General features: G+C 49.3%; 1 protein-coding gene across 1 annotated transcript; it reads right to left on the bottom strand.

The window, feature by feature from the left end:
* Positions 1-14,030: 14,030 nt before the first annotated feature.
* Positions 14,031-17,368, bottom strand: LOC129507900 (tubulin beta-2B chain). The gene is made up of 4 exons (XM_055322686.1): positions 17,208-17,368; positions 16,365-16,473; positions 15,967-16,077; positions 14,031-15,400 (listed from the first exon to the last, which is right to left on the bottom strand). Exons 1-4 carry the CDS (start codon positions 17,262-17,264, stop codon positions 14,340-14,342), a joined length of 1,338 nt encoding a protein of 445 aa, XP_055178661.1. The 5' UTR covers positions 17,265-17,368; the 3' UTR covers positions 14,031-14,339.
* Between the last annotated feature and the right edge of the window lie 1,153 nt (positions 17,369-18,521).

Below are 18,521 nucleotides of genomic sequence, written 5' to 3'. Positions count from 1 at the left end.
TGTGTATTTAACCTTATGGAGCAGGCTTAAGGACTGTTCCTATTTCACTGACGCAGAAACTAAAACCCAGAGACGAGAAGTACCCTGCCCAAGTCACACAGCCGGTAATCAGAATGATGCCTGATTATCACTTGGGCCCCTGGGGCAGAGCTGCTTGATGCCCTAGTGGACAGAACCTTTAGCGAAAGATCTTCTTCACTTATTGCTGGCCATAAGAGCTAAAAGCTAGAGAAACTCCTCAGCAGGAACTAGGGACTTGGTGAACAGTTTAAAATGAGTTAAAACCAGGACATAGAGGGAATCTGACAAGAAAAGAATCCTGTAACTTGGAAGTCCTTTGCTCCCAAGCTTTAGAGTTTCTAATTTCTTCCGTGAAGTTTCTAAGCTCATCTTATGGAACTATCTTGCGAAAGGGCTCCCCACCTGGCGAGGAACGGAGGGGTGTCAGTGGACACGTGGATTGCAGGAGCAGAGGTGACCTGCAGTGGCCTGCCTGAAGGCCTGGGCATGGGAGTTGGCACAGGATCAGCAGGATCCCCAGAAAGGCCAGGGTGAGAGGCAGCTGCGAAGGCTGCTAGTCCTCCTGGACTTTGAATTCACTTCCTCTTCCTCCTTCTTTGGTCAAGAGCTTCAGGCTGCGTTTACTCTCAGCAGGTTCCCCTTTCTGGAAGGTCATTCTTGGGGCTCACAAAGGGAAGGCCTTCTTTAGTGCACATCCTCCTTTCTCCCACCTCCTGCCTGGCCTTGCGGTTACTTCTGAGCTTCTGGTTCTGTAGGAAGCAACAGCATCACAGACCAAGAAGAAGCTGCAAAAAATAACTACATCTTTTATATTTTTTAAAAAAATTCCAGTTGAAACCTTGCATAATTGAATACAGGACTCAACACTTAAAAAAACCAAACCAAACCATTCTTATGAATAGAAGTGAGACACACACATTGGAACTGCATAACGAAGGTCCGCCCACAAGACTGCTCTGGGTAAGAGCCGGGTAGATGGCAGCCTGCCGTCTGTCTGTGCCAGCACACACACCAACCCATTGGCTTTATGAACATATCCAAACAAAGGAGCTTGATTCTGTGACATGCCAGCCTGGCTCCTTCACAGCCCAAGTCCACCCAGGTGATGCGGCTTTATGAACATATCCAAACAAAGGAGCTTGATTCTGTGACATGCCAGCCTGGCTCCTTCACAGCCCAAGTCCACCCAGGTGATGCAGGGCTGGGGGTGAACATCACAGGTCGGGGGTGCAGGAATGCTCACTACAGGACTCCTCTTCCAGCAGAAGAGCTATAATCTGCTGGGTCTCCCACGAAGAGAAACAGATAGGATCTACAGCAAGCAGCAGCCATCCTGTCTTCCTCCCAGAGACCTGTCAACATTGCCAGGGGAAGAGGAAAAACAGATAAAAGAAGAGGAGGCCGGGATGACGGTGTTGAGAAGCACGCAGCTCTGCCGAGGAGACAGCGCTAATTACCTCTCCGCGTGTTCTCTAATAACACAGCGTGGCTGTTTCAGAAGCTGCTGTTTAAATGAGTCCACCCTCCTACCAGAACCCTGGTTCCTATGATTATGTGGATCACATCAGACTTTCTAGTTTGGGGATTGTAAGTGTTGCTTCTTTCTGAAAATCGCCCTAGTCTCAGGCCAGTAAGAACTAGTTGATGTCATCTCGAGGTTTCCATATTTTTGTTTTTGTTTCAGAGGTAGAAGTGAGTGATTCATCAGTTGCGTACAACACCCAGTGCTCATCACGAGTGCCCTCCTTCAAGCCCACCACCCAGGTACCCCACCCCCCACCCACCTCTCCTCCAGCAACTCTCAGTTTGTTTCCTAGAATTAAGAGTCTCTTATGGTTTGCCCCCGTCATCTTATGTTTTCCTTCCCTTCTCCTATGTTTATCTTGTTTTGTTTCTTAAATCCCACATGAGTAAAATCATATGGTATTTGTCTTTCTCTAATTGGCTTATTTTTTTCTTAGCATAATACCCCTAGTTCCAACCACATCATTGCAAATGGCAAGATGTCATTCTTTTTGATGGCCAAGTGATATTCCATTGCATACACATGCCCCATCTTCTTTATGTATTCATCTGTCCATGGATGTCGGGGCTCTGACCATAGTTTGGCTACTGTGGGCCTTGAGGCTATTCCATAGCATCTTCACAGCAGTCACTGTAGCCTGGTTGTACTTGATTGTGCTTGTATTTGCCTTCCTGACTAACTTGGAAACTAAGGCTGGAGTATATTCATTCATATTTGTAATTTTCACACAGTGTCGCACATAGTGGGTGCCCAATACATATTTGTTGAAGTAAATGGGTAATGAAACAGAGACGCGACAGTCAGAACTACAAGACTTTAGAAATGACTGGGTTCTGGGAGATGTGGAAGATGGTGGAGGTGGGCCATAGGTTTCAATCTCCCTTGACCATCTGCCTCTCCCAGCCCCCATCAAAAAACAGACGAAGGGACTATACTAAATGAACTCTCAAACTAAAAAAATCAAAGCTCCGTTTCAGAACAAGCTGTACGGTGAGTGAAAACGGCTGGCAGCAGACTCCATAATATGGAGGATAGGATTAATAGCAGGGAAGGAGAAAGAAGACTCCCAGTAAAAAAAAGGAGGGAGCATTAAAGATCTCTAAAGTAACTGTGGTTTCTGAAAACAACAGAAGGGGGAGCTATAGAGCCACACAGCTCCTAAAGCTATCTTGGCCTTTCTCTTACTCCTAAAACTACAATAAGACCCATTTCACTTAAACATGGGCAACAGAAAAGGATCATGATCAAATGGATTACAAAATTATTAATAAAATCAAGAAGACTTAGGAGCAGAATAATGTCTCTGCTGCAGATGATGAGAGTATGCTAGAAAGACAACAGATACAAACTGGTGACAACTGTAACCTAAAATTTCAAATTAGCTAAAATAGAAGAAGAAGAAGAAGAAGAAGAAGAAGAAGAAGAAGAAGAAGAAGAAGAAGAGGAAGAAAGAAGAAGTTGTTGTTAAGCAAAGGATAACAAATAAGAAAAAAATGAGAATCTCTCTGAAATGAGATTCTTGGAGAAAAGAAATATTTGTAAATAAGTAAAAGACCAGAAAGAAAAGATTAAGATAAAGAAAAAAAATATAAATGAAGTCTAAATTAAAAGGAATACAAGACGGGACGCCTGGCCTAGATGGCTCAGTGGTTTAGCACCTGCCTTTGGCCCAGGGCATGATCCCAGGGTCCTGGGATTGAATCCCCCACTGGGCTCCCTGCATGGAGCCTGCTTCTCCCTCTGCCTGTGTCTCTGTGCCTCTGCCTCTCTCTGTGTGTCTCTCATGAATAAATAAATGAAATCTTAAAAAAAAAGGAATGCAAGAGCAAATCAATAGGATAGACACTAAGAGAATTAGTAGATAGAAGGAAAGAAAACACATTTTAAACAAAAGAAAATGAAGAGAGGAATTCTACTTTTGGCTGAGATGGAGCAGTAGGAGTTGGATTTATCCTCCTGACCACAATAAATTAAAAAGTGGGCAACATATAGAAAACAATGGTTCTCAGGACATTGGACAACAGGCAAGGCAGGCCAGTGCCGCCTGAGAAAAGGGAAGCACGTGAAGGTAGCATATGATTGCCCCGGCAGATCTGGAGGCTGAGGTCCTGGGAGGGGCATCCAAACAGAGAGCTTGGTGGGCACGCTGAGTTGAGTGAGAGAAAGCAGAATTCAGAGCACCCAAGTCTGGGGGTGGGGTACAAGTCAGAATACAGACATGGGAGGAACTTCCCCAAGAGAGCTCTGGAGATCTGCAGAGGCCCTCTCTGGTCTTGGGCTAAGAACTGATACACACCTGTAAAATTGGAAATTACTGGAGAATAGGGAAGGAACAAATGGAAAGCAGCAGACCAAACAATTCGTTGAACTCACACAGGACTAGGAATGATTTGTGTTCCTGTTGGCTGCAACGGAAAAGCCTCATGGGCATTGCCTTAATAGTGGGGTTAAATTATCCCTAGACCAAAGAGTACGCTGGATCTGCCCTAGGAGAGCGTAAAAGCAAGTTTTGAGAAGATCTAACTGATTTCAAGTAACGTCGTTGTGTGCCAGGATGAAGTCCAGCTATGTTAAAGGACTACAACTTATCCAGCACTCAACAATGGAAGACTCACAGTGTCTGCCACTTGATCAAAAGTTACAAAGAAGCAGAAAAATATGGTCCATAACCATGGAGAAAATGAATCATAGAAAAGACGAAAAATGATAAAGATGAGAAAGACAAAGACCATTAAGCAGCTGGTATAAACGTGCCACTCATTCAAGAAGGTAGAGGAGGACACAAAGAGAAAAATGGACTGGATCCCAGGACCCCGAGGTCATGATCTGAGCCGAAGGCAGACACTTAACCACCTAGGTGTACCAAGAAATGAAAAAAAAAAATTAAAGACAAAAATAGAACTAGAAATTTAAAATATAATATCTGAAATGAAAAATACTTGTACAGGGGTGCCTGGAGGCGCAGCGGTTGAGCGTCTGCCTTTGGCTCAGGGCATGAACCTGGGGTCCCGGGATCGAGTCCCACATCGGGCTCCTTGTAGGGAGCCTGCTTCTCCCTCTGCCTGTGTCTCTGCTTCTCTCTCTGTGTGTCTTTCATGAATAAATAAATAAAATCTTAAAAAAAGAAAGAACAAAAAGAAAAATATTTGTATGAAATTAGCAGCAGATTAGACACTGCAGAAAAGATCAGTGAACGGAAGGCACGGCCGTCAAAACCGAAGCACAGAGAGAAAAGTTTGAACAAAAAGATGAACAGATCTGGAGCACCTGAGTGGCTCAGTTGGTGAAGCATCAGACTCTTGGTTTCGGCTCAGGTCCTGATCCCAGGGTTATGAGATCGAGCCTCGCCTTGGGCTCCACCCTCAGTGAGGAGTCTGCTTGAGATTCCCTCTCCCTGTGACCTTCCTGCTCCTGCTCTCACTGTTCAAAATAAATAAATAAACCTTAAAAAAGAAGAAAGCAACAAAAAACAGATCATCAGTAGACTATGAGACAATGTCAATGAAGTCTAAAATACGTATCAGTAGAATCCCAGAATGAGGTAGGGGATGGAATAATATTTGAAAAAATTATGGTGGAAAGTTTTATGATTTTGATGAAATCTATAAGCTCATAGATTCAGGAAGTTCAATGAATCCCAAGCAAAATAAAATCAGGTAGAATAGGAAACCATACGAAGGCACATCATATTAAAGATGTTGAAATGTGGGATCCCTGGGTGGTGCAGTGGTTTAGCGCCTGCCTTTGGCCCAGGGCGCGATCCTGGAGACCCAGGATCGAGTCCCACATCGGGCTCCCGGTGCATGGAGCCTGCTTCTCCCTCTGCCTGTGTCTCTGCCTCTCTCTCTCTCTCTGTGACTATCATAAAAAAAAAAGATGTTGAAATGTGATAAATGATAATTACACCTAATCGGGGAGAATTGCATAATATATAGAAGTGTTGAATCACTATGCTGTGCACCTGAAACTAATATAACACTGTCTGCCAACTATTCTTAAATTAAAAAAATTTTTTTTTAAAAAAGAGATCATCTTAATAAAAGCAGCTAGACATGAGAATGGAACATTACATCTGGGGAAACAAAGTTGGAAATGACTAGTGACTGCTCATACAGCACAAGTCTGGAGACAATAGAATGGCATCCTCACAAGTGCTGGCGGGAAAAAAGGCGTCTATGTAAAATTCTATATCCAGCAAAAATATCTGTCAAATATGGAGCAGAATAAAGACTTTTTCAGCCAAACAAAAGCCGAGAGATTCGTCGTCAGCAGATGTGCACTACAAAATCATATTGACGGAATTTTTTCAGGTGGAAGGAAATGTGACCTGCCCAAACAGGTGAAGAGACCTGAATTGTAAATATGTGGATAAATATGTTCTCCTTGGGTTTTTTCCCCCTTCGTTTTTAATGTCTTCTAATGATAACTGTTTGAAGCAAAAGCAATGACGGTGTACGGTGGGGTTTTCAAATATGTGAAAATAAGATACGACTACAGAAGACAGGAGGGCAAGTGGGAGCATGCTGCCTGTAGGAATCTCACCCTGTGCATGAAGTGAGGCAGCATTATTTGAGGGGAGATGATGGTAAGTTGAGGATTCCTGTTAGAGTCCCTGGAGTAGCCACTAAACACACACACACAACTAAACCAATAGTGGAGATGAAAATGGGATAAAAAAAGCCCCACTTGGGCAGCCCAGGGGCTCAGTGGTTTGGCGCTGCCTTCGGCCCAGGGCGTGACCCCGGGTCCTGGGATCGAGTCCCACGTCGGGCTCCCTGCATGGAGCCTGCTTCTCCCTCTGCCTGGGTCTCTGCCTTTCTGTGTGTGTGTCTCATGAATAAATAAATAAAATCTTAAAAAAAAAAGCTCCGCTCATAATATCATAATAGAGAACCAACGAACAACAACCAAAATTGAAATTGAAAGTGTCAGGACCAACCTGAGATTGCCTGGCCCCCACAGCTGTGCTCTTCGTATTTCAAACATGCAAAGACTGTGCCACGTGAGGCATCGGTGTAATAGGTTTCTGAGAAAGAAATGAAACCTTAGAAAACTCTAAGAGCTGGAAGCATTTGGGGAAGAGAAGTAAAGTGAGCTACTCTTGGGAGGGAGAATGGTACGTGCAATGATGAAGGTACGAGAAGAGGAAGTACGACAGTTTGAGTTGGAGAAGTTCAGCCCGGAAAGCGTTCGTGGGAGAGTAGCAGAGATTATGGAAAAGTGACGGGAGGTACAGAGCTTTGCCAGATGGTCCAGTGCTTTGAATGCAGACTTGGGCCCGTCGGCGAGATGGAGCCTCTGAAGGTTTGCTCATCTCTGAATCGGGCACCCATCCCTGGCCGCCACCCTGGACACCCCAGTTAGACGGGCTGTAATCCAGTTTTTTGGTGCTGTATCGCAAATAGCATGCACTCTGGGGCCAGAAATCCCCGGGTTTAAATCCAGGTCCTCCACTTAGGGCTGACTGATTTGGGGGCAAATTATTTAATCGGAACTGTTTTCAAAACTGTCAGTTCCCTAAAAGATGAGACTGCCAGTCACATGGCCCTTCCCTGTCCACCGCACGCCTGCCACATGGCAGTGGATCAGTGTCCCCTTCCCCCTGCCCGCATTACTGATTCGGGGATGGGCACAGGACATGGGTCTGGCCAGTCTGGGTTCTTTTTTTTTTTTTAATTTTTATTTATTTATGATAGTCACACACACAGAGAGAGAGAGAGGCAGAGACACAGGCAGAGGGAGAAGCAGGCTCCATGCACCGGGAGCTTGACGTGGGATTCGATCCCGGGTCTCCAGGACCGTGCCCAGGGCCAAAGGCAGGCGCTAAACCGCTGCGCCACCCAGGGATCCCCTGGTCTGCGTTCTTTTCTCTGGGTCTCTAGCAATAGGGTATGAGCTTAAAGTTGCCACAATGTGGGGAGAGCCTGCCAAAGAATGAAGCCAAAACAGATGAATGCAGAGCTCAGAGAGTGATAAAGGATAAAGTTCTGGTAACATATTTAGAGGCTGCAGATGTGGTCGCGGTTGGACTTGAAAGATCTGCCCCTGGACTTTTTGATTATGTGAGTCAAAAATTTCCCAAACTTACTCTTTTATAAGCAAATTTTTAAATGATTTTGGACACCGTCGAGAGCACCTAAACTAGGGTTGCCTGGGTGGCTCAGTTGGTCAAGTATCCAACTCTCGATTTTGGCTCAGGTCATGATCTCGGGGTGGTGACCCTGCCCCGCCTGAGGCCCTGAGCTCGGCCAGGAGTCTGCTTAGGATTCTCTCCCTCTCCCCTTTGCCCTTCCCTGCACCCTTTCTTGCTCTCTCTCTCTTTCTCAAATAAACAAGTCTTTAAAAAAAGAAAAAATTCTAAAAGCACTTAACCTATACAGGATTTCTGTAGGATGAAATGAGATAAACGTGTAACAAACAGCACACATTTGATTAATTCTGGCCATTATCATTTTCTTATTGTTATCCTTAATGACATTTAAAACTCTGAACATGTAGATAGTAAGAACTTGATTTCATAGGAGGATATTTATTTATTTATTTATTTATTTATTTATTTATTTATATTTATTTATTTTTGTAGGAGGATTTAGAGAGGGCAGTTAACTTGTCAAGGTCTCAAAGTTAACAAATGACCTAACTGAGCTCTCTCTCCACTCTACACAACAGTGTCTGCAGTGACATTCCTAGCACATGGCAGGAAGATGTTGATACTCTTCCTCTTTCCTGCACATGAGATCCTAAAATCATGCCTATCTACTCAGAGATCTAAAGGAAAGCAGAACCTGGAACGTTGCTTCTCTGGATCTGGCTCGCTTAGGTATAGTTCGCATTAACTCTGACTGATCTTACCTGCTTAAGGCTTGACTCCTTCTGTCTTAACCTCTGGAAGCTCATCCCCCTCAGCTGACCTCCCAGATTCCCAGCTACCTCTGGATGTGGGCATTCCATAGAGTCCCTGGCATGGGCTGGGCCTCTGGTGCTTTGCATGCGTCACTGATGCCTACCAACATCCTCCCGAGCAGGTGTGTCCCATAATTTCCTCCACGTGACCCCCATGGTCCTACAGCTGCTCATCCCCGGTATGCTCCCTGGTGCCCTTTCCTCCCACCCATTGCAGGGAAGCAGTCTTGGTTCTTTCTCCTCAGCGATCAGGTTTGTGAATCACAGTGAAATATATTCACACACACACACAGATCCCACAGCTTTAGCCGATAAATGTTCATGATCAGCACAACCTAATATGAACATTTCACTATAGGTCGTTGGAAGGAATTTCTCCAGAATCTTGGACGTGTGCCGTCATCAGTTGACTACGAGTTAGAAGTGCTGAAAAGTAAGTGGACATTTTGATTCAGAAATTTGAATCAAGAAATCATCTTTCAGAAGGGAGAAGAAATGTGTGGGAAATATCAGAAAGGGAGACAGAACATAAAGACTTCTAACTCTGGGAAACGAACTAGGGGTGGTGGAGGGGGAGGTGGGCGGGGGGTGGGGGTGAATGGGTGACGGGCATTGAGGGGGGCACTTGACGGGATGAGCACTGGGTGTTATTCTGTATGTTGGTAAATTGAACACCAATAAAAATTAATTTATAAAAAAAAAAGAAATCATCTTTCATTCAGTCTTTGGCTCTCTGTTTCAGAAAATGGGGATTCTTAGCATGGAGCACTTTGCAAACTTATGTCTATGGAGAGCACTGGAAGAGGAGCAGAGAGATCTGGGTCAGTGTCATTTCTTAGCCACTCTTTAATTATGGAAGAAACTATCAGTTTCCCATACAGTGTCCATTCAACCCTTCTTTCCTTCCTTCCTTCCTTCCTTCTTCCTTCCTTCCTTCCTTCCTTCCTTCCTTCCTTCTTCCTTCCATTGTTAGGGAGGGGGGATAATGTGCCCATCTAAATGCCTACTTTGTGCAACCTTCCTTGCAGAAAAGGAAATGCAAGTAGAAGTCATTCGGGGGACTCCTGACATGACCTTTAAAGTTGCTTACTCAGCTGGAAAGTACCTTTTTATCCTTCTGCTTCCTTCTCTTTCTTGCTTAGAATCCAGGTATCATGGCCAGGGCTGCAATAGGAGAACACGAAGTTGAAAGCCAGTGACAATGATCGGAGCAGAAAGAGGATATTGTGTAGCCACATGCCCTAGTCTGTGTGTCTCTAGACTCTTAAAGTGAGAGGAAAAAAAAATAATTCAAAGTCATTGTTGCTAGAAGCCAAATATCAGCCCTAACTGATACAATGACCTGGGACAATGCTAATTAAGCAATGAGGCTTCATTTCCTTGTTTGCAAAATGATGTAATCACATGAGATCCCTATAGGACCCTCCATTTCTACAATTTTAAGACTCTACAGAGGTGCACAAGTACAAAAGCCAGGGCATGCCAGGTCTCTATTCTATCTTGGCCTTCCAGGCAAATTTGAAAGCATTTATATCCTTAGGTGGAAGTCAAAATAATTATGAACATAGAGTTACCACCATGTGACCCAACAATTCTGCTCCTAGACACATATCCAGGAGAAATGAAAACAGACACACATGTGCAAGCTAGTAGATGAATGTTCATAGCAGCATTATTCTTAATAGCTAGAAAGTGGAAACAACCTAAGTGTCCACCAGTTGATGAATGGATAAACAAAATATGGCATATCCATACAATGGAATAGTATTCATCCATAAACGGGAACAAGGTCCTGAGACATTCGACAACACGGATGACCCTTGGAAACCTTGTGCTAAGTAAAAACCAAAACCAAAACCAAAAACCTGGACACAAAAAATCCCCACATGTACTATATGATTCCATTTTTATGAAATGTCCAGAATAGGTAAATCCATAATGACAGGAAGATGGGTGGTTGCCAGGGCGTGGAGGGAGAGGGGATGGAGAGGAACTGCCAATGGGCATGGGGTTTGGTTTTTTGGGTGATGAGAATGCTCTGCTGTTACATGCTGGTAATAGTGGCACGACCCCGTGAATACACCTACGCTCGTTCACTTGTACTCTTTTGCGTGGTGAATCCTATGGCATGTAAGTTCTATCTCGGTTAAAAGAAAAATAGGGCTATGAAACATTTTGAGAGAAGTAGACTGCGCCCAAACCAACTTCTCTGGGCATGGGTTGGCCAGTGTGCTTCCAGAAGAACGTGAGAAAAGGGGCGCCTGGGTGGCTCCGGCAGTTATGCATCTGACTCTTGATTTCGGCCCAGGTTGTGATCTTAGGGTCTTGAGAGGGGAGCCCAGTACTGGGTTTCATGCACTCAGCAGAGAGTCTGTTTAGGATTTTCTCTCTCTCCTTTTCCTCCCCTCACCCCAGCATGCACATGTCTGAGCTCTCTCTCTCTCTCTTTCTCTCTCAAACAAAACAAAACCACTGATGACTAGGGTAGACAGGAGAAAGCCTCTGAGAAGCAAAGGTATGAGTGAGTCAGTTTTTCAAGTAAGTAACCAACTCAGACATACGCATAGAAAAGCCTGACCAAAAAAGAAAAAAAAAGCCTGACCACACAGTAGGCTAGCTCTTAAACAATGGGAATAAATCAGCATTATAATAGTCGTCAAATAGCTTTGTCCAGTATATGCCACATCTTAACTAAAATGGGGGCCTGTAAAGTGCCACTTTCTACTCATTAACTTCCCACTCATTTTCACAATAACTGTGCCCCGATAGAATATTCTTGCAACCATGATTACATTAGGACATCGTGTATGTGGTGTTTTAGAACCAGGAATTTCAGCTTCATCCACCAGTGACCCCACGGGAGACCAAAGCCCCGCAGCCCTTCATCTGTGCCCAGCCCATCCAAGGAGGTTGAGCTACAGACCAAGGGACAGCTTTGGGTTTTTTTTGGAAGCCAGGAAATTTCTCTTTCCCTCCTTCATGTGGCCTTGTACATAACAGGACCTGAGAGATGGAGCTGTAAAGAGAAGAACACAGAATCCTAGATCTGATTTGCACAGAAAAAGTTCAGTGATGTTAGGTCTCTGAGCCTCAGTCTCTTTCCTTACAAAATAAGGAGGTCAGACTAGAGGATCTCTTAAGGTTACTTTTGGGTCAAATTTCTATTAATCTAGCATACTTGTAATGAAATGGGAAATCTAACATAGTCGAAGATCACCTCTGGGGCTAATGTAGAGGTGCAGGCAAATTTGGAACATGGTAAGGTTCCTATTCCTTCTCAGACTCCTGGGAGGACCTCAGGGTAACTCCAGCTCCTCCGTCCTCACCCCAACCTTTGCAACGTGCATCACATCCCAGTAGATGTTATAATTTGGATACTGTGTCTGCCTAGAAGTGAATACCCTCTTGGTGGCACATCGGGGAGTAATAGCACATTTCCTTTGTAGAGAGTTGAACACACACACACACACACACACACACACCACTACCACCACCACCACCACCACCACCACCACCAGCATCCCTACCGTCACCGCTGCCGCGACCGTCACCTCGACTACAAATCCCATCACACACAATGGTCATGTAACAAAGGAAACTCAGAGTTTCAAAAAGTATCTTTTAGGGGTTAGTGTGCATCTTCTTGCCTTTGAAGTGTTTTCCTAAGTATGGATTTCAAGTCATCTGGTACAACTGTGCTTTGAAAGCTTTGCCCCAGAGCATCCGCTTGACTGGCCAGTCTGGCACCCACGGTTCCAATCACGCTGAAGTAAGCTCTAGCAGCGCGCGGACGTGCACATGCTGGCGGCTGGCAGGCTGGCCTGCTGGGCGCCTGCCTGTCCCCTTCTCACCAGGTGAGAAAGGGAAGCAGGATGCTTAGAGCACGCCAAGGAGCACCTGGCAGCAATCCCTGTCTTCTCCAAAGCCACTGATTCATGTGGCTGACAGGTGGTGGGGAATGTGGGCCAAGGATCCAGGGGGTCTGCGCAGCTGACCCAAGTGTCCAGGGCATTTAAAACCAATGTTATCCTTCAATTAAGTTGCTGGAAGCTTTACACCAGCTTAGCAGGACTGGCACCAGCCAACTCACTGTTCTAGAGAATCGGGGAAGTCACTGAACACCGACCCGTCTGACCCTACTCATCACTAGGTCTAGTTTTTATAATATGTAATACTTGTAAGCTGCTGTTCTTGTCCATTTTCTCACTACTTAGACCCTGTTCACACTTTTCCTTGGATCTGTTCTTATATATACTTCGGCCTCTTTAATGTGGAAATTCCCAATGCACCCCTCACCTTTTCTCCTCCACCTTATTTTAGAAAAAATATTTATGTAGGAGTAGATCCAAGTAGAATGAAATAAATTCAGGGTCAGATTCAAAGTAACATTTTTTTTCTTAGTTTTGCATTTGTCTACAAATCAGAAAAATCATAAGGCTACGGTCTTATTTATTTCTTCTTTCTATAGGGTTATGTAAATAGGTTTTGTGCACTTGTTTGTAACTTAACCCTCTACTTCTCTTCCCCAAGTGGGAAGCTGGCTCAGTGTAAGGCAAAACACGGCACCATTTGGCAAAAATCTCCAGAGAAATTTGCAGGATAGTCTTCCCCATATACAATGATATATGCACAAATTTATTCTTTGGGGCACTATGAGAAAGAAGCATAAACAACCTACAGGGCCATTGGTAGGGAGGGATTATATGAAGCATGGCACAGTTACATAACGGATACTGTATCCATCCCGAGGAGGGAAGGTCTGCATTTTAAGAAATTTTAAGAAAAGAGGCACAGCAGTGTTACTATCATAAAATGTGTGAAGAAAGAAAAAAAGGGAATCGTCTCACGCATTTGAAGATATGTGGAATATTTCTGCAAGGATGCTGCAGAGAGATCAGTGATAAGAATGTTTCCAGGGAAGAAAACCGTAGCAAGGGACACGGGAGGACGAGCCGGATTTCCCACTCTCTTATCCTTTAGAATTGTGTGCTCTATGCAAGTAGTAACTATTCAAAAAAAAATTTTTTTTTAAGGAAGAAAAGTCATAATGGGATTTCCTCATGAAAATTCACTTAGTCTGCTTCCAAGTAGGCATCCTTCCGATTGATAAACTGTTTAAGGGCATTTGCAAATTCGTTTGATGCCACATCTCAAATTGGGTATGATTGTGGTTGGTTGAGTTTTACCACACCGACAGAGTAAATTCATTTGAACTTTTACCAATCCCTTCTGTTTTCTAGGGGGAGAATTTAATATAAATTTAATATAAATTTTGTTCTGAAAGTTGACGGGCAATACAGAGGGAGGTCTGGGTGAGTCCGTGGGTTTGGCTCGGGTCACGATCTCGGGGTCCTTAGGATTCCAGCCCTGCATAGGCCTCCCTGCTCTGGGGAGTGGGTTGGGGGTGGGCATGGGGGTGGAATCTGCTTCTCCCTCTGCTTGTGCTCTCTAATAAATAAATAAAATCCTAAAAAAAAAAAAAGAAAGAAAAGAAAAGAAAAACCCAAACCAAAAAAAAAAAAAAAAAAGAAAAGAAAAGAAAGAAGTCAATAAAGAGAAGGAGACAGAAGAGAGGACACCGTTAGGACACAAACGTTTATGTGATTTTAGCCATTACAACAGTAGTTCAGAAATATCTCAAATGTTACATTGATGTGGTCAATATTACAAAAAGAAAAAAACGGAAACAAACCAAAATGACAGGCAACAGTGAAGAGCACCAGAGAACCAGCGCACACACCTAGAGAAGACCATGCTTCTTGCCTTCCACTGCCCAGAGATTCTCCGCACTAAGCCCCCCTCCCCCGCGCTTGCCTCCTGCAGGCCCACGCCCTGGGGCGCCCTGGGGCACCCTGGGGCACCCAGGGCCACCCGGGGACCTCAGGCCTCCCTAGGCCTCGTCCTCGCCCTCCTCCTCCTCGAACTCCCCCTGTTCGTCGGCCGTGGCGTCCTGGTACTGCTGGTACTCGGACACCAGGTCGTTCATGTTGCTCTCGGCCTCGGTGAACTCCATCTCGTCCATGCCCTCGCCCGTGTACCAGTGCAGGAAGGCCTTGCGCCGGAACATGGCCGTGAACTGCTCCGAGATGCGCTTGAACAGCTCCTGGATGGCCGTGCTGTTGCCGATGAAGGTGGCCGACATCTTCAGGCCGCGCGGCGGGATGTCGCACACGGCCGTCTTGACGTTGTTGGGGATCCACTCGACGAAGTAGCTGCTGTTCTTGTTCTGCACGTTGAGCATCTGCTCGTCCACCTCCTTCATGGACATGCGGCCGCGGAAGATAGCGGCCACCGTCAGGTAGCGGCCGTGGCGCGGGTCGCACGCGGCCATCATGTTCTTGGAGTCGAACATCTGCTGGGTGAGCTCGGGCACCGTGAGCGCCCGGTACTGCTGGCTGCCGCGGCTGGTGAGCGGGGCGAAGCCGGGCATGAAGAAGTGCAGGCGCGGGAAGGGCACCATGTTCACGGCCAGCTTGCGCAGGTCGGCGTTGAGCTGGCCCGGGAAGCGCAGGCAGGTGGTGACCCCGCTCATGGTGGCCGACACCAGGTGGTTGAGGTCGCCGTAGGTGGGGGTGGTCAGCTTCAGGGTGCGGAAGCAGATGTCGTACAGGGCCTCGTTGTCGATGCAGTAGGTCTCATCGGTGTTCTCCACCAGCTGGTGCACCGACAGGGTGGCGTTGTAGGGCTCCACCACCGTGTCCGACACCTTGGGCGAGGGCATGACGCTGAAGGTGTTCATGATGCGGTCGGGGTACTCCTCGCGGATCTTGCTGATGAGCAGCGTGCCCATGCCCGAGCCCGTGCCGCCGCCCAGCGAGTGCGTCAGCTGGAAGCCCTGCAGGCAGTCACAGCTCTCGGACTCCTTCCTCACCACGTCCAGCACCGAGTCCACCAGCTCGGCGCCCTCCGTGTAGTGGCCCTTGGCCCAGTTGTTCCCGGCACCACTCTGGCCTGCCGGGGGGAGAGATGTCATAAAATCACTGACAACTGGATTATATTCTTTCTTCCCTTAAGCCCTTTAATATAGATCAGTGAGTCAGTATTCAGATAAGATCATTCCAGATGACCACCCAAATGGCCAGACGTTAAAATACTTGGTTATGGATATAATTACAAACGAGGAAGACTAGGAATACCTGGCTATTAAAGGTTGAAAGGCATGTTTGTTTGGTTTTTTTTAAAGATTTATGTATGTATTTAATCATGAGAGACACAGAGAAAGAGGCGGAGACACAGGCAGGGGGAGAAGCAGGCACCCCGCAGGGAGCCGGATGTTGGATCCCCGGCCCAGGCCCAGGATAGCGCCCTGAGCAGAAGGCAGATGCTCAGCCACTGAGCCACCCAGGCGTCCCTTGAAAGGCAAATTTGCTTTAGCTTATCTGAAGACTGCACGGGCACACAATAGGGTGTTCCTCATGCAGGACGTTCCCTCCGGCAGTCCTGCCCTCCACCCCTCCACCCGGAGCTGTACAGTGTCAAATGAGCCTCCCCTGCCATCGGCCGTGCGGGTCACTCACCAAACACGAAGTTGTCGGGCCTGAAGATCTGGCCAAATGGCCCAGACCTGACCGAGTCCATGGTGCCCGGCTCGAGATCCACCAGGATGGCCCGAGGCACGTATTTGTTACCTGCGGGGAACACAGCTGGACTTAGATGTGCAGGCAGAGAGCTCTAAGGAGAAAGGCTTGCCTCCCTTTTGCAGGCACAGTTGTTGTCCCCAAACAAAGAAGGACGCACAACCACCAGATTCTCAAAGGCTTTGGTTGTCAACCGCCCACTGAAATCCTGCAGTGAAACAGTGGGAATCCTAAATCCGCTAGCCTCCTTTCCCCTGGGGCTGCACTCCTGGAGTTAAGTCTTGGGGAGGGGACAGTAAAAAAATGGTGGTGGGGGGGCGGGGCGGCAGGGTAATTACCAGTAGCTTCATTGTAGTACACATTGATTCTCTCCAGCTGCAAGTCGCTGTCTCCATGGTAACTGCCGGTGGGGTCGATCCCGTGCTCGTCACTGATGACCTCCCAAAACTAAGACACAGAACAGGTTTGCATTTAGCGGTGCCCATCCCGTCGCAGAGAGAGAGAGAGAGAGAGGGAGAGAGAGAGAGGGCGGGAGAGAGAGAGAGAGAGAGAGAGAGAGAGACCGGGTCTCACAATGGAAAGCCCTAGACTCAGTTCCAAAAACCCTAACCCTCAGGCTGCGCGACCCGGGGGCTCGGCCGCAAAAGGCTTGTATTTTTCAGGGTCAGAAAGTTGAAATTGGGCGTTTCCCCGGCGAACAGCTGCCCGCTGCAGGAGGCGGGGGGGGGGGCGGGCGGGGACTGCAGGCGGCGCGCATGGGGTGGGCTGGGAAGCAGGGCCCGGAGGGAACGAAGGGGAGCGGTTTGCATGCGGAGCACGTCCAGGGGCCTCCAGACACTCGCTGTCCTCCCCTCCCCCACGGCCCCGCTGCGCCCCCGGCCCCACTGCGCCCCTGGCCCCTAGCCCCGCGGACCCGCCCGGCCCAGCGAGGAGCGCAGAGGCCGCGGGCGCGCAGCGGGGCCGGGATTCCCGCCGGGTTACAGCAGAAAGGAAAGCGAGCTCCCCGCCCCCCCGCCCCGTCTCCGAGCCCACGCCCCACACCGCCGCACGAAGCTGCCCGCAGGGTCGGGGGCCGGGACCCCGGGGCACGCTCGGGTCGAGGCTCGCGCCCCAGGGCGCCAAGGGCTTCGGGCCGGGCACCCCCGCCCCCCCCGCCCCCCCTGCCCCCCGGGCGCGCCCACCTTGGCGCCGATCTGGTTGCCGCACTGGCCGGCCTGGATGTGCACGATCTCACGCATGGTGCTGGCGAGCTGCTTCTGGCCCTGGTCGGCGTCTGGTCAGTCTGTCCGTCCTCCCTTAAACACCCACTGCGGGGCCACCGGGAACGGGCTCGGGGACCGACTGGCTGAGAGCGCCGGCCCCGCGGACTAGGCCTTTTATGCAGAGAGGGCGGGGCGCCCCGCGCAGGCCGCGCCCCCAGCCCGAGCCCCCCCCCAGTCCCCTGCGCGCTGGAGCTCTCCAGGCCTCGCTGACGTAATGCTCGGCGCCCCGAGGACCGTCCTGGGGGCCGGACCCTGGGCCCGCAGCCAATCAGCACCGGCCTGCGGACCGGGCGAGGAGCGGGGGCTTGGGGTAGCGGGGGGGGGGGGGACGTGGGCATTGTCTAGGACTTGGGGCGGGGGGAGGCGGGAGAGCTGGGTGCTGAGAATTGGGGGTCGGTGAGCGAACTGGGGGTGGGAGTGGGGGTGGCGAAGAGAGGGCGAGCCCCGTGGCAGGCCTCAGGTGGGGGCATTGCTGGCTGGATGGCGGGGGGGCGGGCAGGGGACCGACCGGGGCAGGTGCAGAGGCCCTCAGGTGCGCCGCGCTGCGGGTGCGGCAGGTGCAAGCGCGGAGGGTCGGGTGGGTCTCACTGCACAGCCAGCGCTTAGGGAGGCGCCTCCTCGCCCCCCTACCCCCGCCCGGAGGTCCCTAAGCTGCTCCCCCACCCCGGACACCGCTGCCTCCTGCCCAGCCCTAGAAGCCACACTGTCCCGAGGCGGAGCCCTGGCCACACGGAGCCTTCGGAGCACGGGCGAGCCCGGGAGAAGATCGCGTGGGGTCAGGCCGTTGGGGGCTGCAGGGCCGTGCCCCCGGACCCCCGAGCCCCGGAGCCCCGGGGGGGGGGCCCTCCGCCCTGCCCCCAGCATCGCCCGCCCTCGCCTTTGTCAAGGGCTCCGGGCTCCTTCTCCCTGCGGTTGCTGCATCCAAGGGGTGGGGCGAGCGCCTCGCCCCCTGCAGCCCCACCCGAGCCTCCCCAAGAGTCCCCAGCTCCCCGGCGGGCACCGAGGACCCCTCCACCTCCCGGGCTGGCTTTTGTTCCCGGGGAGTGGACAGGGTGGGTGTGGCTGTCCGCGCCCCGGGTCCTGTCCGGCGGTCGGAAGGAGGGTGGGGCCCGGGGGGCGGGGCTGCGGCGGAACAAAGGGCTCGCTAAAGTGTGGGGTCCCTCCCACAACTGAGTAGCACACCCCGGCGCCCTCCGGCTCTGGGTCGGGTTCACCCATTGTCCGGGAAGGAAA

This window comes from Nyctereutes procyonoides, unplaced genomic scaffold (genome assembly GCF_905146905.1).
Source record: "Nyctereutes procyonoides isolate TBG_1078 unplaced genomic scaffold, NYPRO_anot_genome, whole genome shotgun sequence".
NCBI classification, from domain to species: Eukaryota; Metazoa; Chordata; class Mammalia; order Carnivora; family Canidae; genus Nyctereutes; species Nyctereutes procyonoides.
This window is presented reverse-complemented; position numbering and strand designations above follow the sequence as displayed.